General features: G+C 37.2%; 1 protein-coding gene across 7 annotated transcripts in view; it reads left to right on the top strand.

Annotated features, from left to right (window-relative positions):
- Positions 1 to 415: 415 nt before the first annotated feature.
- The window catches only part of LOC310880522 (haloacid dehalogenase-like hydrolase domain-containing 5), a 36,601-nt gene continuing 16,040 nt past the window's right edge, over positions 416 to 20,976 (top strand). The window contains exons 1-9 of one of the 7 annotated variants that reach the window (XR_014571740.1): positions 416 to 595; positions 1,724 to 1,933; positions 3,011 to 3,123; positions 5,077 to 5,170; positions 6,415 to 6,448; positions 7,311 to 7,485; positions 9,428 to 9,616; positions 10,409 to 10,602; positions 13,396 to 13,561. Coding sequence is in view for 5 of the 7 variants with exons in the window: in XM_083796444.1 (XP_083652570.1) it covers positions 452 to 595; positions 1,724 to 1,933; positions 3,011 to 3,123; positions 5,077 to 5,170; positions 6,415 to 6,448; positions 7,311 to 7,485; positions 9,428 to 9,616; positions 10,409 to 10,808 (1,359 nt within the window). In the remaining 2 variants the exon portion in view is untranslated. Of the gene's footprint in view, positions 596 to 1,723; positions 1,934 to 3,010; positions 3,124 to 5,076; positions 5,171 to 6,414; positions 6,449 to 7,310; positions 7,486 to 9,427; positions 9,617 to 10,408; positions 12,752 to 13,395; positions 15,052 to 20,976 lie in introns of those variants that run through there. The other 6 variants (XR_014571741.1, XM_083796446.1, XM_083796447.1 and 3 more) reach the window with 6 other exon arrangements.

Below are 20,976 nucleotides of genomic sequence, written 5' to 3'. Positions count from 1 at the left end.
GTCACTGGACGATCAGGTTCTCCCTGGAGTGTTTAGGGGGGAGAACGAGGAAATAAATGGATTTACTTAATCCGTATTAGCAGATGAGGAAGATAAGGAGAGAGAGCTTTGCGGGGTATCCGTTAACTAATGGTATTTTGTGTTTGGTTCCTCACTTCACGGACCGCAGCGTGTTCATACACGGCGCACTTATTACTGTTTCGAAAGGCGCCGGGAGGAGCGGACAGGCCGAGGGGCTCCCCCGGCGGGGGAGTTGGGTTCCGCTCCTCGCCTCCCGCCGGCTGAAGCCGGGCCCTCCTGGCGGGGCCTTTACCGGGGCGGGGCTCCCCGCTTCGTCGGCACCGCCCGCCCGGGGCGGAGAAGCCGGCATGGGGCGGGGATCGGGGGCCGGCGGGGTGCGGGGGCCGGCGGCTCGGGGCCGGGGCGGCGGCCGTGCCCGGGGGCTGCCGCCATGCGCCGGGGGCTGCCCGCGCTCCGCGGCCTCCTCGGGGGCGGCTCCGCGGGGCGGCCGCTCCGGCTCCCGGCGCCCAGCGGGCCCCGCGCCGCCCCCGCCGGCGGTCCCGAGCCGCTGGCTGAGGGGAGCGGGGGCGGCCAGGTGAGAGGGGCCGGGGCGGGACCGGGCGGGACCGGGAAGCGGCTGCAGCCGGGCCCGGGGGCTCCCGCGGGGCTGCGGCCTGTGGAACCGGCGGCCTGAAGGAGGCGGCGCCTTCCCGGTGTGCGCGAGGGAAGCGGCTCCCTCCCGGTCTGAGCGAGGCGTGAGCCGCTCTGTTCCGTTATTTCCCGCTGGGAAGTCGCTTCTCAGTTCCTTTCCCCTGATGGAGCTGTAACAGGCAAATTGCTGCTACCGTAAAGTTCGCGTTCTTCATCTACGGTATGTTCAGACAGCTAAACTTGTGAGAAGAACAGCATTTACTGTGACTGTGTTACAGCCTGGTTTCAGAAATTTCACATCCCTATTTAAAAAAGACTAAAAAGACTGCTGTATGGTTATCAGCAAGCCTGTGGTGTCACTTGTGCTGCAGCCGCGTTATTTCTGGTGCAGCGCTCCTGAAGTGGAACCACAGAATGGTTTGGGTTGGAACGGGCCTGAACGGCAGCCTACACCAAGAATGTGGTTGCAGGGTTTTTGTTTCGTTTTTAAATAGCAGTCGATGATTATAGAGGAGAGAAAGCAGAGGGTTTCAGCGGGAGTTTGTGGATGTAAGGCTGATTGACAAAACTGCCTCTATAAAATCGATGACACTGCGATACCTTTAAAATATTGACCTTATTAAATGGGGCTTTGTAGGGGAATATGCTCTCACTTATGGGTTTTGAAAATGCAGTTTGTGTCTTCTAGAGAAGACAGCAGTGAGAACTTGTCAAGGAGAGTGTAGCTACCTCTCCTGTCTCTTATGGTGATGGCAGTGTCCATTTCTGCTGTACCCAGCTGCTGGAAAGATGTACCCAGTGAATAATTGATGAGGGACAAAGTGATGCTTTTATGGGCAAAATGCCCTTCGCAGTGCACAGCGGGCTGGATTTCTGTCAGTATGTCCCTTCAAGTAGTATTGTATCATGTAAGTATGCCTATAAGGCATATTAGAAAGGGCAAAATGAAAGATCCTTTCCTTCCCTGTGGAAGTGTGTGTGTTAACTGCAGTGTAGCTATTGCATATTTTATCAAATATGTATACGTATGGACATAACTAATATACTCTTTCTTTTCAATTTCTTCTTGCAGCTCAACATTCTGCCGTCCTTTGGGTTTCTTTTTGATATTGATGGTGTACTGGTACGAGGAAAGACTCCAATACCTGCTGCAAAAACAGCCTTTCAAAAGCTAGTTAATTCTCAGGGACAATTCTTGGTGCCTGTAGTATTTGTCACCAATGCAGGGAATTGCCTTCGCCAGAAAAAAGCTGATCAGTTGTCTCATATACTGGGAGTTCCAGTGAGTAGCTTAAATCCTATTTCTTTAGTTATTTGCTTTCAGTGATTGTCAAATGTATTATATTCCATTAAATGCTGCTCAGTGAGTTTTGCTTTTCCCTTAAGCCCTCTGAAATGCTTTGCTGGAAGTATTATAAAAGTAAAAAATACTGTCTGAAGCTAATGACAATGGTATTTCCGTTGGTAAAGGTACTGATATTTCCAATAGCAATGGTATTTCTTTGCAAAATTATTACTGTGGGACTAAAACTTGCCTTCTCTTTCTGAATAAAAATAAATGTGTGCCAGTAACATGAAATGCTGCTCTAGCAAGCTGAATGTCTTCAGTGATAATGTGAAGACTGGAGCCTCCTATCTGTCGTTGGTACAAGTGGTAAAAAAAAATATTCCCCTCCAGTCTTTGGGCTCTGCAGGTGCATTGTTGAGGACAATGTTTGAGCATTACTAAGATAAAGCCATAAAGTTAGTTCTGCAGTGCCTTTTCTTTCAGTAAGGGTCTACATCAATAGAAAATCACACATGTTGTGGGTAAAATGTGATATCTGAATTATTTCTGGATTTTTTTTTTGATCTGTAGTAGTAGTAGATAGTAATTTGTAGTAGGAATTCTTCTAGGATAATCATTTTACTGTTTTCATAGCTATTAAAGGAATGGATATGTAAACTAGGAGAAGAAGGTCTTCTAATACAACAAAATCAATGCTGCAGTCTAGCAAATCTACCGCAATTAGAACTAGAGCAGTGCTGGTTCATCTTCCTTGTTTGCTTTCTAAATTAATTTGATGACTCTGTAAAACTAGGAGAGAAAACCTTGTGTTGATGTGGAATAGAAGAATTACGGAAGCAGAAAGGGATGTGTATGTCAATTAGCAATGTATGTTTTTTTTGAGAGGGGGATGTTATCAATACTTCAACTGTGAAATTTAGTTAAAAAAAAAAAAAGATATGGTAGGGTTTTATACAAATATGTATGATTGTTTTGTAATTCATAGAATGTGTCACACTTGTTATTTAAATCTACATATAAATCACTTACCTGAAATCCAGTAAACTCCTTTTGTTCTTAAATTTCAAACAGATTTCACAAGACCAAGTAATGATGTCACACAGTCCTCTGCGGATGTTCAAACGTTATCATGAAAAATGTGTTCTTGTATCTGGACAAGGACCGCTTCTGGATATTGCTCAAGAGTATCTTTAAAAAAAAAAAAAAAAAAAGGCAACTTTCTGCTCAAGTATTTTCCTTAATCAAGTTCAGAAGACCAAATAATTCAACACTACAAATTCAGTATTAAGAATTCATTACTAAGCTATGGTAGTTCCTACTCTAACGTCAAATGTATGTTTTGAAAACGGTTGCTTTGTTGATTGTTGCTTTACTTTATTCTGCACTTTTCCACCTTACTGTTACATGCCTTTTTACTGTGAAAGGAAGAAAGAATTGTTTCTTTGGCATATATTTGTAAATGATCCTTTGGCACAAAGGGTTTGTACCCTCTTAGAATCATAGAATCATTTAGGTTGGAAAAGACCTCTAAGATCATCTGGTCCAACCTTTATCCTCTTGAGATGAGAGCATGGCACTCTACAGTATCATGTAGTAAATGATATATATAGTTAGCCTTATCTTGGGAATGGTATTTCAGAGCCTGAGTTTGTTGCTCTGTGTTTCTCTCATCTTCTGTTACCTTCTTCAGGCCAGCCTGCTCAGGTCATGTGCCAGTAGGTTATCCCCCGCTAGTGGAGTGGGGTGTTATTTATCCGTTATTTACCACACCTTCCTTTTAACTCAGCAGCTTGAGATCTGCTTTGTAAAGGAGAGTGTCGCAGGATTAACAGATAACCTGCTAAACGTGTGTTCTTAGCTTTACTAGCTAGGGTGTAGGTTCTGCTTTTGTGCTTTGTTTTTTTTTTTTTTTTTCCTTTTTGTAAGCATCTGAGTCCAGGTAATATTGTTTTCATAACCAATATCTGGAGTAAACCTGTACTTGAAAATATTTTTGCAGCTTCTGTACTAACTGTCAAAAAGAACTTTAATTACATTGATATAATTGTGCTGTTGAAGCTTCTGACTTAATGACCTTAAGTTGTCTCATGCTTTCAGTAACTCCCTTCTGTACTTTTAAACCATAAGCTATAAAAAATGTAGATGCAACTTCTAAGTTTGCTTTCATACTCAAAGATGAGAAAAATTACTGAAGGAACATTCCAGTTACCTGCCAAAATTTGTTAGACATGTTAAGTGTGTTACAGGACTGAATTCAGCAAATAAAAAGTGTACATGTTGGATAGCATTCTTATAGGGGATAATCTTATTTTCAAACAACTTTACAAGTGGCCTATAGTGTTAATTCTAATACAAAATCAGGTGGCTTAGTTTGTATAATTGATATATATAAATAGCTCTTATTTGCATATTCATTGCAGAAGTCTTAGTAGTATTGCAAATAGCATCCCAACTGCTTTTTGCACAAATGAGCAGTTTGAGTTTGATTATTGTCTTGCTAAGTAAGTTAAAATGAATGGGATATATCTGCATTTAAGAGAACTACTATGCAAATCTGGAAATTTTCTCCATTTTTTTTATCCTTTCCTTTTTTTTTTTTTTAGTGTATTTCTGAATTTATCTTCGCTACCTGTAGGGCATAATTAACCTTTATTGGTCAGTTCATTTTTTTGCAGTAGACTGAGCTTTACTATGTTTATCTGAAAATACATCTGCAGCTATAATGGCCTAAGGAAAGCATGGTTTGTGGGGACAGTATTTTTTCCTCAGAAAGATCATATTTCTTTCCTGTAAGGATTACATAACCTGTTGTGTTGCCATCAGATGAACTTTTTTGTATTTATGTAAAGATAATCTTTGAATATTGCAGGTGTTAGGTGGCTTCTTCCTTTTAATCTCATATTTTGAGCAAGCTCTCTATGTAATTTCTCAAGATTTCAGGCGTACAGGTCTTCTGTATATAAAGAATGGAATGATCATCTTTTTATCTCATGAAAGAAAAGTCTTTAATATGTTGCTTTTATTCCTAAATAATTTGTTTTACTAGATGATAAACTGCTTATGTTAAAATTGAATTATAGATTTTTAAAAGTCTTTGAATGTAAGCAATTCTGTATCCTTAACTGGTGTTTTCCCAGTCTTGGTTTCAGTCAACCCATCACCATTGAAACGTTGCGGGAGAAATACCCTTTGCTAGATGTAGTTGACCACGACAGAACACCTGATATTTCGGTGAGTCTGTGTTCTGTTTTAAATTTTTTTTGTTTGATCATTACATGACATCCTACAGTAGAGGTCAATATTTAAGCTACAGATCTAATGCTGTTGTTTTATGCTGCATTTTGACTTAGCTTTTTTTTCCTGTTTCCCTATTTGTTTTATTGCAACATTTTTAACAACAACTGTATAGACTTTTTTCTGTTAATGTTAACTTTATAACAAATCTTTACATTTTGTAACTTACGGTTGTGAGACAACTTATAACTTATTACAGATACCTAATTAAAAATCAGTTTTAGAAAGCTTACTGGTTTCTGTGAATGTATGGAAGATGAAATTAGCTTTTTCTTCCAGTATGGGATGGTCTTGGTACTGTTTTAGGCTATGAGGTTGATCTGATTGTAAAGAATGATTTGCAGATAACTAAATTTTCTCCAAAGGACTGCTTGTCTTGTTTATACCATTATTTTAGCATATTTAAATATTAACAGTACATACTGTTAGTTTACATAAGCAGCGTGGTTTCAATTGAATTTTGCAGAATTTCAATATGAAGTGAATGTATGCATACACAACAAATGCATGCATATATTGAATATATGCAGGGTCAGTAAATGAAGATTTTTTTTCAATGGATAGTCAAGAAATTCTTTGTTGTGGTTCATACAATTCTTAACTTAATTATATCAATGTTTCCCTTGCTTCTCAACCATGCACGTTTAGAGTTCAGGAAAACGTTCATGTGTTTGTGGCTATGACAAGTAAATCATGAAATCATGAAACTACTGTTTGGCAAATAAATGTAGTATGATGTGTTAACAATATTTTCTCTTAGAAGTGTTAAAGAAATATGTTTCAAAATACATTTTTCAAATGCGTTGTTAATGACAGAGGCCTCTGTTACTCCTGCAGAAAAATAAACATCCATACTTTACTTAACATACAGAAGTGAAATAAGCAGCTGAAGCTTTGTATGTTCCCAGAGGTGGTTGAATAGATTGTAGAAAGCTTCCATATGTAGAATGCAGTAACTTGTCTGCTGTCCATTTACCACGAGATTTCAGTTAGAATTTGAAATGCAAATTTGTAAGTAAACTGACATTAGGTACTGGGGCAGTAGCTGCACCAAAACAGAGTGTGTGTTTCCTGTCAGTGTTGTGGAAGGCAAGTGTGGGAACTATACTTGAATTTATTCTGTTAAAAATAGTAGTAGCTGTTTAATCTTGTAGAAAACTTTTACTTTTTTCTTATTTCAGTACCCCTCTGCTGTGGAGCTTCCCAAGATTGAGGGTCAGTTATCTTTACTTAACTTGCAACTGTCCATTAATAGATGGAATACCTTTATTGTACTTCTCATTATAATTAGAATTGATGGCCTCATTAGAAAGTTGGTTGAGACAGTTCCAAAATTTCCTCATTAGTGACATTGGCCATTAATATGGGATGTATAAAGCATGAGAAAACTGTTTTATATGTGCATTTTTCAACCATGTATTTTTAAAGCTTCAGAAGGAAGGTGAGGTCTGCTTTCCTTTTCTATCTTCCTTTAACAGGCTATTGTTGCATTCCTTTTAAATATTAAGAATGAATTGAAGAGTTCAGAAATAATGGGTCTTGGTCTTGCAGTTGTCAGGAGGGTCACTTCAGAGTTGTAGTATGAGAAGCATCCTGTTTTAGTAGGCCATATTCACATCCCCATTTTGTCTGCAAAACAGGAAGGTAAGGTAAAAACTGGACTTCAGGATTAAAAAACAAAATCCAGATCGTGATTACTGGAGATCTGAAAGTTGTCTAGAAACAGTATCCCAATTTTGTTTTTAAGATGAACAAAATAACATTACTGATGGATTATTTTAGTACTGTATATAAACATACAGAATTCACGAAGGTACATAAGACTTAGTGCTGTGGAACAACTTAGCCAATACAAAAAAAATCAAATAATTTCTTAAACATAGATTTTGCACTGGGGTCTTGTTACTTCCAAGATTTTTCTATGAATGAATGGATATGTAATGTTAAAACATAAAGTTAATGAGACTATTTCTTCAGTTCATGGTTAAATCAAATTAATTGCTCAGCCTCTTTAGACCAAGTTGTATCAGAGGTTTGGTGCCCGGTTAACTCTGTTTTGTAATTCTTGTTCTTACAGCTGTTGTTTTGTTTGGGGAGCCAGTCAGATGGGAAACCAACCTTCAATTGATCATAGATGTTTTGCTGACAAGTGGCTATCCTGGAAATCCATATCACCATGAAAATTACCCTCATATACCTGTACTTGCTTGTAATATGGATCTGATGTGGGTAGCTGAAGCACAGTCTCCAAGGTAAGTGCAATTACAATGTGTGTATGCTATTTTGTACCGTAGGTTTTTCCTCACTTTTTCAGTAGAATCCATGATCAATATTTTCATACAAATGTTTGATGTAGCTTCACAGTAGGTCTCAGCTTTGAATACAACATTTCAAAAGTAGTGTACTTTCAGCAAATGCTGCCTTATTACTGCCTACATTATTGCATCCAGGAAATTAGGTACTCGAGATCAAGTGCTTGTAAGACCTAAAGCTTTTTTGTTTCCCCACTTGCAAAATAGAGAAATTTTTGCTTGAGAGCCTTAGAGTTTGTCCAAAGGAAAAAAATCGGAAACAATACCTTTTTTTTTTCTTCATTTCATTAGGTCCTTTTTTGGTATTCCTGTTTTCTACCCTGCAGTTTCTGGTAGAGTGAAGACATTGCTCTGCTAGTTGAAAGCAGTGGTTTTGAGCTGAAGACAACATAGTGAACTGTTTAAGGAACATAAGAAAAAAGAAATAGTAAAAATTGAACATACACCAAAATAGATATTGTTGGTATTGTGACTTGATAATGGGCTTGGTCTTGGGTAGAAGATCTTGTCAGGTATTCTTACTTGGTTGCAAAGACCATCTCTAATTAGCACATTAGCAAACTATATGAATGTAATGGTTTCAACTACAGTAAGGTAACGAGTATATCCACAGTAAATAAGATGCATAGTTTCAGTTGTGTTCTTTGGCAAAGATCCCATGTTAAAACTGAAATCTTTTTTTTTTCATTTGAGCTTGACAATATGACGGATTTGTATGTCAGTGCTGTTACCTTCCCTACTGGAAAATGTGGTTTTAAGCTGTTGCTAATAAGTACTGGAAATAATTGTGTGCTGATTTATTCATATTTCTTAACAAACAGGGTAGAGAGAGGAAATGAATAGTTGATTTGGTAAAACTAATTCTTTAGCATACTTAAGTGCTACAGCTGTTTCCAACTTCTTAGCTTTTTTCTTAAAGATTATTTTAATTTCTAGGCCACTAGAGACTGAATTTAATAGCACAATGTCTCAGATGGCTTCTGGTGCTCATTAGATCAGTGTTACATTTTTTTTTTTTAGGCTGTAAATACTTGGTTTGAACAGCTATAGTCATCTGTGTGCATAAGAAGGTACCTAACAGTTCTTCTAAAGTATTATGTATACTCTAGAAAACAGGATTGCTGTATAGCAACTTTTTATTCTTCTTACAGTGGTTTTGATGCTTCCTTGTTTCTTGAGTGATATATATTAATTCATCCCTAATCCCATATCCTGATTTCAGTAATGAAGTAAAACTGTTTTTTTAAAGCATGAAATTACATCTTCTAAATTAATTGGCTTGACTTGGTTTGGCTTGATTGATGAGCCTTTGTCACTGTTACCAGCTTGCTTGAGTAAAATAATTGAGTTTTCAAAAGCCAGTTGTAAAATTATAGTTTGTTCCATGATTCTCCTTTGCTTCTATTCTTGAGAGAAACCCGTCAAGTTTTTATATTACAGAGTGGATTTTGGTATACTCTTGTGGTTAAAGAGGTTAATTTTCCTTCTGTCCATTTCCAACTTTCCTTTTCCTCTTCTCCTGTTTATTAATTCAGCTGATTCTGTTCCGTCACTGCAAAGAGCAGATCACAGGCTAGGTATTATTTCAAAAATTCCCTTTTGTAACTGAAGCACCTGCTTAAATACAAGCAACACTATTGCAAATCATTGCTACATTTTTAAAACTGGTAAGTCTGTGCTGTCCCAATTACTTTTTTTATTAAGGTCTTCGTTGTTCAGCTAATCAGCACCTAGTTATTACTGAAACAGCGGTGGAAATGTTGCTTGCAAATTGAGGGAAAACTCATGGTAACAGGATATGATTTATCCATTTAAAAAAACTCATTTTTTGCTGTATACTTTATAAAATTTGATTTGTCACAAGGTCTTTCTATCTTTTTAGGTTTGGGCATGGAACATTCATGGTTTGTTTGGAAAACATTTATAAGAAGATCACTGGCAAAGATCTGAAATATGAGGCCTTAATGGGCAAGCCTAGTGGACTGACCTATCAGTACGCAGAATACCTTATCAGGACTCAAGCAGCAGAAAGACAATGGAAGCAACCTATTCAAACTCTTTATGCTGTTGGGTAAGATGTTATAAATCTAATGAGGAAATTACTTATGAGATAAATACCAGCAAACTAAAATACACAGCTCTTACTTGGTTAGTTGGGACCATTATGCTACCATTGGGACTACCTAACGTTCTTGGCGCTGTTGTACTTTTTATGATTTCAAACCTCATTGTTTCTAATCTTGAAACTTAATACTTAGCTCTTTCTATGTGTAATTTCTGTAGAAGTACAAAAATTGGTTTATATGTCCATTTTTTAAAAATTTCTCTAATATGCTCTGTAAGTCTTTAACAAAAAAGCAGTGGGAGGACTGTTTTGTTAGTTACTGGTATAACCCTAACAAGCTTTGAGTAGAAAATGGGATTTTAAGGAATATAGAGCTAGAATTGATTTGTGGTGTCATTAAGCTTGGTCATACACTACTGTACATGTAGTGACATCATAGAATCCTTTTCACAGAATGAGATAAAGCTCTGTTGTATTAGGGACTGTTCCAGAATCTCCAAGATGTTTGAAAATATAATAAGTTCATTCATGGACTGCTGAAATGTATTCTTGATTTCCTTTCCCCCTTACCCACGTCTGCAATTTTCAGTGTGGAGGATTATTCCTATTAAATGTCATAGCTGATGAAATGGCATAATAAAATAGCTATATGATTGGATTTTGTGCTGTGTACGTCCACATGAAGTTATGTAAAGCATAAATTAAACTGTTAAATCAAACCCTTAAAAATGTCTTGCTGTACAAATTGAAATCAGAGAACTAAAATTGTGTTGCTGACTAAACTTCTTATATTTCCAGAGATAATCTCATGACTGATGTCTATGGTGCTAACCTTTACAATCGCTATCTTGAAGAGAAGAACTCCAGAAAAGGTTCAAAAACACAGATTCAGGCCAAAGTTGCTGGAAGCAGAGGGTCTGCTGCTCTCTCTCAGGATGATGAAATAAACAACAGTTGGGAGAATGAATTAGCATCTGCTGCTGCTACTCACTGTAGGTCTGTTCTCGTTTGTACTGGGGTTTATAATCCTCACACAGAGGCACCCTTGGATACCAAGGAGAGCATAACCGAAACAGTGTTCCATGGCCACAGAGATTTTAGGTTTGATCCCGGTTTAGTAGAACCAGATCATATTGTACCAGATGTTGATGCTGCTGTAGACCTGATCTTTCATCTGGAGAACTTTGCTCCTAATTGAGATTACATGATTTCTTAAGGACTACTCAGTGCTACGCTCCTCCCCACCCCCCAAATCCAACAGCGTGCTTTAAAATCATGCCACAAACTTTCTAAAGTTGTTTTTTTTTTTTTACTTTTTCATTTATATAAGCTTATATACATTTATATACATATAAGTATGTATGAGCACAGATCAATGTGCTAAATGTACTTAATATAAAATTATATACATTAAAAATCTGTGCTTAATATACTTAATATAAAGTTATCTAAGTATAAATCATACTTTTAAAAGTATTTGAAAATATGTAATTTCTTGCTTTAGTTGCCCTTTATTTTCATCCTATTCATTTTTTTACATATTTTAGCTATTTTATCATAATAGCTTGTGTGTATTACTGGTACTTAAATTGCCACGTGACAGTTCATTTTTTTGTTCGCTGAAAGATTTAGCTTCTAACTTTTGGGGGTATTTGTGATGCTGGGGTTGTTCACACGATTAGAAATTGGTCGGTAATGAGCACAGTATTCTGCAAGTAATGCAGACTTCTCATATTCTGCAAGTACTGTGCACTTTTTCAAATGTGTTGCTTCAAATAAGTGCTAAATTCAAGTATGTTCTGTTTCTTTGTACTCACATATAACCCCACAGCCTTTCTTATCTGTTTTTGCAGTATGTCTGTAGCCGCATTGCCTCTCTACTTTGACATGTAAATCTGTAAAAGAAATGCCCATATAAGCTGATGAAGGTTGAGTTGTTAACACCATTTTTAGAACTCCTGCAAAGCTGACTAGAAGAAAGGCAGCTTACAATGGCTGTTCTGCATGGCATAATACCTGGCCTTTTTGTTGTTACCTTTTTATTTGCACTTCTATGGGGAATTTAGAATTTTAGAAACCTTTAGAAATTTTCAGGCATTTCTCTCAGCTGGACTTCTCCACTGAATGTGTGACTGTTATTTGGGCAAAAAGTGCCTAGTAATTTACTTGAAGCTTCATACCACTGTGGTAGTTAACTGGCCTTTAAATTAATATATTTTCTCTGTGTCAATGTTATGTGTTCGGTTCATGGATTTTATATCTGTTCATTAAAAAAAAAAGTAATTTATTTCACCTTATTTTTGTAAAATACTTTTACACATTTTAATCCAAAAGATATCTTTGAAAATAGTTCTATTGGTTGTAACAGTGTACTTGTGAGATAAGATATGTCTGTCCTTTATTGATTGGCAAACATAAGTCAATTAAGTGTATTTAAAAACAAAGTCAACTTACACAGAAATCACCTTAGGGAGCTAGTCAGGTATGGGTTTTGTTTTGTTGTGTTTTGCTTGTTTATTTTTTGTTTTGCGAATTAGAAATTGTACAAACAAATCTGTGGGTCTTCCATTTTAGACAGGTGGTGGCTTGAAGAGAAATGACTTCCTGGCCGACTTCTTCACTGTTTATTATTGTGAATTCAAAATCTGAAAACTCTTCATGTCACGAAGAGATCAAAATTGCTACAATGCAGTCAGGCTTATCTTGTGTTTTTTCCGTGTGCAAATCACTCTAATCCCTCTCTCAACTATCAAGGTTGTTGATTCATGCACTGGTAATATTTCATAAGTAACTTTCAGCATACCTTGCTTGATCCAGGATTCTAAGTTTAAGGAAACTTTTCCAAACAGTGTATCTCCTTTTTCTTCACTGGGGAAATATTATAGCTGCATATTCTTGCCTTATTGTTACAGCAAGCGAATATATATCTACTTCTTTAGCACATTTCTGTAATACGGCAACTATTTGCAAAGTATGCTGAATCTTTCTAAGTAAAGAGTGTAGTTATGGTTTTGTAAGATGACAGAATAACTGAAGATGTGTTGTTTCAATATTGAAGCATGTTGCAGAGCTCTTTATTATTGGAAACCGTTTTACACCATCAGTGAAGCAAGAAATAAAAATGTGGAAGTTGATGAAGAACACGTTGTTCCATTTTCTTCTTTTTCCCCAAAAACATGCATGGACATTTCAAAAGGTTCATGAAAGAACTGTGTATATACTTTTAAACTTAATTCCTCACGAAAACAGTAACTTAAAATGCTTATGTTTGGCTACTAATCGGGCTACTGTTTTTTCACTACACTAAAAGGAGGATGGTTTTCAGTCTGTAGTCCTTTTAAATCATTTGCAATGACGAGTCTGCTTGAGTTATCTTTAATGTGATTCTTCAGATGAATGTATGACTGAGTCCCAGTGGTGTTCTAGGGTGCTACTAGATTTGGAGCTGTATCAGCACAAAACAAAAACCAGGTAGTTGTTACCATGTATGGTGAACAAAGATGACATATATGTTGGGACTACTACAAAACTTGAGAGAAATGTTAGCTTAGTAGACACAGGTCATGGTATACTAGTGAGTCGGGCAAATATTTTGGTGAAATATGAAAAACAAATTTTAAAGATTTGAAGGGATATAGTGAGTTACCTTTGAGAATGTTTATCTGGAGCTCTAGCTGAATGTGAAAGACCTCACAGCACCCACTTGCTAGATGCTCCTACGACTTCATTATAGTGTTGCTGAACTAAGTGCCCTGGAATTAAATTATATTCTCTAATTATTACAGCAACGACAATTGACATAGACCTAGCAATGGAGCCTGAAAGCAAACTGTTTCCTCATTGCCATGTTGCAGTGTTAATGCATACTGAACACTTTCACTGCAGTATTTGAAATACCACTGATGTTAGTGGTATAGCATCTCTTTGCCAGAGGTTCTCACACTTTGCAAGGTGAGTAGAAAAGCATGTGTTCCTCCCTCAATGAGTCCCAGTCTACTTTGCACTTTAATTTAAAATTCTAGTGAAAATGTTTGTGCCAAAATGCTTCCCTACCCTCTACTTTCCTGAATTCCAGCAAAAGACTTGTCATCTTTACCTTTCTATTAATATGACTGCTGAAAAAGCAGGCATTATTGTTCATTATACTGTTTGATGTCTTACAAACGAAGATACTACACTGACACTTCTAATTTGAATTTTGTCTCCTGTTCACTCAGGAAGTAGTACAGATGAGAACTGTAAAAAGGAAGTGTCAAAACATTTCAGTAGAGTTACTATTGTAATAGCTAACATTGCCTTGATGTGGATGAGGTGGTCACAGAGCAGCTTACTGTACTAACAGGGGAGTCCTGGGCAGACACAGAAACAGGACTTTCAGGGAAAAAAAATTGTATGAATTTGGGATGCTCCTGTAGACTGAATACCTGTGAGCTGCAGAAGTGGATGAGGTGCTTTCCTGGAGTACTTCTGCCTTGGTCCTGTGAGAGGATGCACGTGGCATGCTTTCTAAAAGCTGAAAAAATGTAATGGTCCAGGGTTATCTGCCATAAATATGAACATATATTAATTGGTAATTACCTTTGTTTTTCACATAAACTATTCTTCAAAGTGGTACATGCTTTTCAACATTTCAGTTTGGATATCAGGAAAAGGTTCTTCACTGAGAGGGTGGTTGCTCACTGGAACGGGCTCCCCTGGGACGTAGTTACAGCACCAAGCCTTTCAGCATTTAAGAAGTGTTTGTACTATGCTCGTTAGTAATATGGTCTGAATTTTTGGGCACTCCTTTGTGGAGTCAGGAGTTGGAATGATGATCCTTGTGGGTCCCTTCCAACTTTGGATATTCTCTGATTCTATGAAAAGCTGCATGAATACAGGTCACAAGTATTTCTCAAAGGAATTTTTTCTCAAATGGACCCAGTGCAGCCCATATCTAGCTGCGAGCAGCTCCTGCTGAGGGGCTTGTTTTGCCTTTGGAAAAATCTCTGCCCCTTGCAGACACAACTGCCTTTGTGACTGTAGTCGGGTTTTTGTTTTTTACCAAACTGAAGAATATTGAACCCCAAAGTATGGGGCAGGTCAGTAAGAAGTGAATTTATTTGTGGAGCGAGGGGATACCTCCTGAGAAGCAGAATCTGCACCAGTTTTGGTGTCAGATTCTCCAGGTGTAAGAAACCCCGGTCAGGTTTGCTCTGAGGGTGGCCGGCGGGAGGCGCTGTCCGCCATCTTGGGTTTACCTCGGCCCAGGCTCCGCGCCGGGCAGGCGAGGCAGATTGAGTCAGTGTTGCGACCCTCTTCTCTTCTGTCAACGTGGATTTTTATTTATTTATTTTTTTATATATGTTTTATAAGTGGTAAAACGAGAAACCATTGCCCCCACGCAGTTCTCCAAGGCCTGGTATATTTCAGTTCTCCATCCTCGTGGACAGAGCTCCAGCTCGGTAAGGGTTAGTATAAGCTGGGAAGACCTTGAAAAAGCCAAAATGCTTAAAAATAGCAGGAGACAGTGTTCACTTAAAATTCTAGCATCTTCTCGTTCCCTTCCTCTTTTGATTCCAAACAAGTACTAAGCATTCGATCCCTCCTTAGTAAGTTTTTCCTGTCAGGAACCGAGAAATTTTGCCCAAGGAATTTGAGAGGTGAGCTCAGAGTTTGGTGCTCTTAAACTTCTCCCAGCTGCTGAGAAAGACACATTTTCCTATAGATAATTTCAAATGAATCAGAAGTGTTCAGTTTTGGCATGAGCTGTGATTTATGTTTAGGGTTTGTGTGTTTTTCAAAATTGTTTGGACTTTGTTCAACAAGAAAATAAACAGCTGGGGCATGGAAGTGAGAGTGTTGTCTTTTCATGTAAAATGTGGGAAGGTCATGCAGTTGAAAGGCTTTGGAACATTTGGTTTTTGTTTCGTCAGTGGATGGATTTGCAGAGAGCTGGTATCATACCACAGTCCTGTTTTCTTTGCACTGTATTTTCAGATCTTCAATTTGTCAGCTTTTGGTTAGCTATTGTTCAAAAAATATTTTGAGGTGATGCATAGAAAACTAACAGAAAGATTCACAGAAACATGTTGCTAAACTTGGATTTTGCCAATGTAAGTAAATTTGTTCCCTATAGCTACAACTGAATCTCAACTGGGTAAATTAATTGTTAGAAGCAATTAGTTTCAGAGTGCAGTTTAGCAAGCTCCAAGCACAGTATCAGCACATAGTGATCTGGAGACATCACAGTGCACCTTCATACTATCTGAATATAGTTTTTTACCCTGATGTGCAAATATATTTGAAATTAATGCACATAAATATTGTTTTAAATTATGCTAATTGCACAGACAGCTGAAGGTATGTGAACTTGCCCAGACCTTTGGTTCTGATAGTTGACTAACAGTCTGTGTTCAGATCTTTTGTATACACAAGGACGGATTTTTGGGTGATGAAATATATCCTGCTTTCAACATTGAAATAGCCTGCATGTTGAAAGTTTCAAAAGAGTATTTTTGTGGTCAATTCTGTGAATAGAACAGATCAGTAGGTATTCAAAATGTCACAGATGGTACACACACAGTAAACCCATCTAAAAATCAGCTGAGCCAGAATCTTTTACTGATCTTAATTAAAAGTTATCCCTCCTCTTTGATCTTGAATGTCAGGCTCTGAATCCTTGATCATGCTAACCATGTAGAGTTAAGCATCCACCCAGGTTTACTAGAGATTTACCTATTAACCTCTTGTAGCAGAAGCAGTACCTGTTGAATAGGTAAGAATATTTCTCAGAGTAAGAAATGGATTTTCAACAGGACTTGAGTCTCATTGCTTTTTTTATGGAAATGTATCTATGGAAGTGTTTCTGCTAGTTTAACAGCTGAGATCCTGACCGTAGATGGGGGAAAAAAATACTTAGTGAATTTACACTCTAAAAACTATGGGTATTTTTTTGCAGGTTAAAGCTACATAACAAAAGCCAGCTTGCCTTACAAACAACAATAAAAAAATGGTTGTGCTATAAATATCCTCCTGTATCCAAACTATTCCACAGTCCTAGATAATTCAAAGAAAGGTTTCTAGAAATGTAGGAAGTGCCTTTGAAATGTTTGTTATATGCATCTGTAATAAACCTACTAAACAATTGTCCTGGCTTTTTTCCACAAGAAACTGAACATAGTGAAGGAGACCTGCTAATGCTTTTAATTTGTAAGTTGCATGCAACTACAAATGATAGGGCAGCACAGATCAGAGCAGGGGTTTGTTTTTTCTAAATGTGTTTGTTTGTTTCTCAGCATAACATTTTCTGACTAAGTTTGCCTGTTCACATTTTGAAGGGTGCACATGGAGAGATTTTGGCTGGTGTTAATAGTCTTTTTAGTTCATCTACTGATGCTAGAATTAAAGGGACATGTAAAAAGAAAGGGGTGTTGCTTTGTTTGATTTACAGAAATCAAATAAAATTCAGGATCTAAATGTCCCCTACGGAAGGAAGTTTTAACCACATTGTTTACACTTGACTGTAAGCACTGAAAAAAAGTTATTTGCACCCCTAGTTACACCTCTAGTCTTCCATTTTCACATGGAAGACTTCGAATCAATTTTAAGTGCATGCATTTATGTAAGGGATGGGCAGTTGTAGATATTAGAGGAAGAATTAAGTACTGCTTGTTTAACGGAATACGTTGAACTACCTTGTGTTAAATTAGAAGACCATACAGCACTATAGAATAGAGAATTTCTTAAAATCTTGATTTTTGTCTCTGATAAACTAAAGCAAGGTACATGTATAAAATAACAAAAGATTGCCAGAAGTTTACTTTAATTAAACCTTTTTAATGATACACAGTACAATGTATCCACTACACTACAATTCACAACAAAAAGCAGGTTTCATATCTGTTTAAAAATATTTTTCATAATGAATTCATAAATAGATGAAAGTAAAGTATAAAAAAAATACTGTAGTATGCAAGCTTGCTCCCTTGTCTCCTCATATTCCAAACGATCTTGTCAATATTGTGGTAAGCAAAGTAGTTACTGATGATTAGAAATGTATAGCCTGCATCTCTTGAAGAAACCTTGAAAAACAGCAACAAATTTGTCCTAGAAAATGCAGAATAATTTTAACACTGTTATCCTCTCAACCCCTCAAATCATTTTGGAATGCATTGAATGAATTCAATATGAATTAGAGATTTGTATTTTCTCCCCAACAGGTGTGTGAGCCAGACTCACTTGAATGCTATCTAGTCTCTAGAGTTGTGCATCCTCTGGAGACTGGGTTTTATATAAATTATTAGGTAACAGTGAGTGAGGCACAAAAGAGGGAAAAGTTTGTTGACAGCACTGAGTGTATCTGACTATCAAAAATCTTAGCATTTCTCCACACAGACAAAATAAGACAAATCTTTAAACAGTTACAAATAAGTAAATTCACCTTCTGCTCAGTATATCGTGTCTGGGAAATGGAACAGTGTCTGATCTCATGCATTGGCTTCCCAGGTTTTGAAGCGGTAAGTTTATGTAGCACCATTCAAACACAACTCCACGTGGTGAGTTTCTTACATTACACCACCAAGCTGTATTAGCAAATTTACTCTCATCAATATGTCACTTCCTTAAGAAAACATACATAGCATTTTCTTTTGCCAAGTGTCAAACCACTTTTCATACCTAGAATGATCTATTTTAATACTGCTTGCAAAGGGAAAAATGTTTATCTATGCACAGCATTGAAATAGGGAATGAACATGAAAAATACAGAATAATGAGGATGGCTCTGCCCTTTGCATGAAAGTATTTTTTCTGATAGCCCCTTAATTTCCCCCTAATGTAAACCCAGTTCCACACAAGTTTTGTGGTGTGGGTTTTTTTTTTTTCTTGTTTTTTTTTTTTCCTTCTCCCAGTGGGAATTAGATAGTTTTGAAGACATTGGTAGGCATCTGTCTGAAGATCTCGTGGAATCTGCAGCTCTTAATTCACTCCTTAAAAGTAGTTTCAAGTTGTCAAGATAAGTTTGCATGCCATATTCAAAGGACAATCTTTCATACCCTTGTTTTCACATGCAATAGTTTAGATACCCAAAATCACCTCCTTACATCTACATTGCTTACAGAATTTAGTGCAGAAGAAATGGGTGTTGTTCATCACCTGCTCTAGAGAACACTGCAGAGTAATTGGCTGTTAGTGGTTATTGGAAAGAGACTGCCTTTTGGAAGTACACAGCTGGTGTTGGTCAGATGCTTTAAAAAGACAATTTCTAAGGAAATTGTCTTCCATTTAATGTTTTCCCCTGCTTTTGTCTGGAGAAGTGTCTTTTTTTTTTTTTTTTTAATTGATTGCTAGCTTGCCCCAATCCTGGTCATATGTCAGGTACTTTTTCTAAGCTAACATTTACAGAAACTTGGATCCTTTTAGCTAGCTATTACACTCAAATAGGGTGTACTTTAAGATGTGTTAGTGAGTTTGTGGGGACTTAAGATTTAAACTCCTACAGTGTAGTCAGCTACATTGTAGTTTAAATATGCAAGCTTAAAATAGGGGACTGCTGTTTTTAGTATCTTCGTCTAGACTTTACAATTTAAAAATATAAATGTAGGAAAACATTTTGTTATTTTTATGACTAAATTTAAAGAAAATAGTACACTTGTAGTAATTTAGCTGTAATATCAATTTTTGAATGGGTTAAGTAAGCTTTAGATAGAAGTGGCTTAGATAGAAGCAGCTTTGGGAAGCTGCTGTACCTACCTACTTGCACTACCTAATCAGGCGAATGACAGCAGAGCTAGACAACTGACGTTTTTCAGAGTACAGTATTAGATATACAAGTTAAAGATCTTAAGTGACTATCACAGGGCCAGGAGACTGGTAGTTATGTGTGTACAAAACCCCTGTTGGTTATAGTGGTTATATCTGGTGGCCCTTTAGAGATTTGTGACAAGTTTTCTGGTAAATTTGAGGCAGAAAGAAAGTAGAAATCAGTGTCAGCAGTTCAGTTCAATTCAATAATCAAACTGAAAGTAACTCAACTGAAGTCTAAAAATGTCTTGCAAAACAAACATGGAAAATGACCTTTTAAAGATAAAGAGCCTCAATAATTTTGTTATCAATCTGTGATCCCGGTGACATTGAATCCGATCTCCTAAAGATTCTCAGAGGATGTCCCTGGAGGACAGAGTCTGTTACCATATGCTTAGCTAGTTTATCAGTCCACTGTATAGACAGCTGCCAAATTTATCTAAAAACAAAAGCAAAAGCAGGAAAAATGGTAGCTACTTGTATAGGTTATTATTTTACCTTTGGGAAGGAAATTAGTTCTCTGAACTGAGTAAGCATTGACTAAACCTACCAGATTTAACAAGGCAAAGCATAAAATCCTTTTTGACTAACTCAAGCCTTCACTTTTCTCATTCTTGTGAACTTACTCTGTTTGCTTGCTTTCCACTGGCCATTGACTGAGGGCAGTTGTTGACAGTCTGCCTTCAGTCACACCTAAAGTTACAAATGTGACAGGGGTAACTGCCTGTATCAGTATTCATGGTGAAATCCTTGTTTAAAAGACAGTTAAAAAAAAATCACAACCCTTTTTCGTTTGAATAATTCTTTTGAAGTGCATTTTTATCATTTAGTGGTTCTTTAATATGACTGATATCTAAAATTGGATAGGATGTGTGCCGTCTCTTTTCATCTAAGCTCTGGCAACAATTCCATGTAAGGCAAATACCCCTTTGCCTTGGTCTGTTTTAATTTTGTAACCTTGCTCTTTTCTGAGTAAACTAAAATGAAATGATAAAAAGGATACAGAGGGCTAAACTTGTGCTGGAAATCAGAACACCTAGTTATGGGATAGTTTGTTTGTTTGTTTTTCCCTAAAGTACACAGTGGGGACTGCATTTTAGTGCTTACATCTGAGATTTTTGCTGCTTTGAATAGCTCTAAAACTTAATTTAGTAGAGCTGAAAGAAATCTAACATGACCTGGCCAGCAAAAACTAACACACCCAGGAATCTTTTCTCAGACCAAAATCCCAGTAGGATGGTCAGCACCAAAAGACACTACAAAATTAAAACTGAGTATTTCCCAAATCTATGAATGTCATCTTCTATGGAGGAAAAGAAATGTCAAATCTGAGAACAGACCAAAACAGACCAAGGACTCTGTTCTGTGACTCTTGAAGTCACCATAATTCATGGAACTGTAGTAAAATGTAACTATTAGTCTGTAGGGGTTAACAATATGGCATATTTTATTGCCAATTTGTAAATCTAAAATGCCTTTCAGCTGATCAAAAAAACCAGTTACCCTTTCTCAAATGATACAAAGTGTTTAGGATGATTAGCCTAAACCCTGGGATTTGTCTCCTTTCAATTCCACTATGAACTACC

This window comes from Anser anser, assembly GCF_964211835.1.
Source record: "Anser anser genome assembly, chromosome: 12".
Taxonomy (NCBI): domain Eukaryota; kingdom Metazoa; phylum Chordata; class Aves; order Anseriformes; family Anatidae; genus Anser; species Anser anser.
This window is presented reverse-complemented; position numbering and strand designations above follow the sequence as displayed.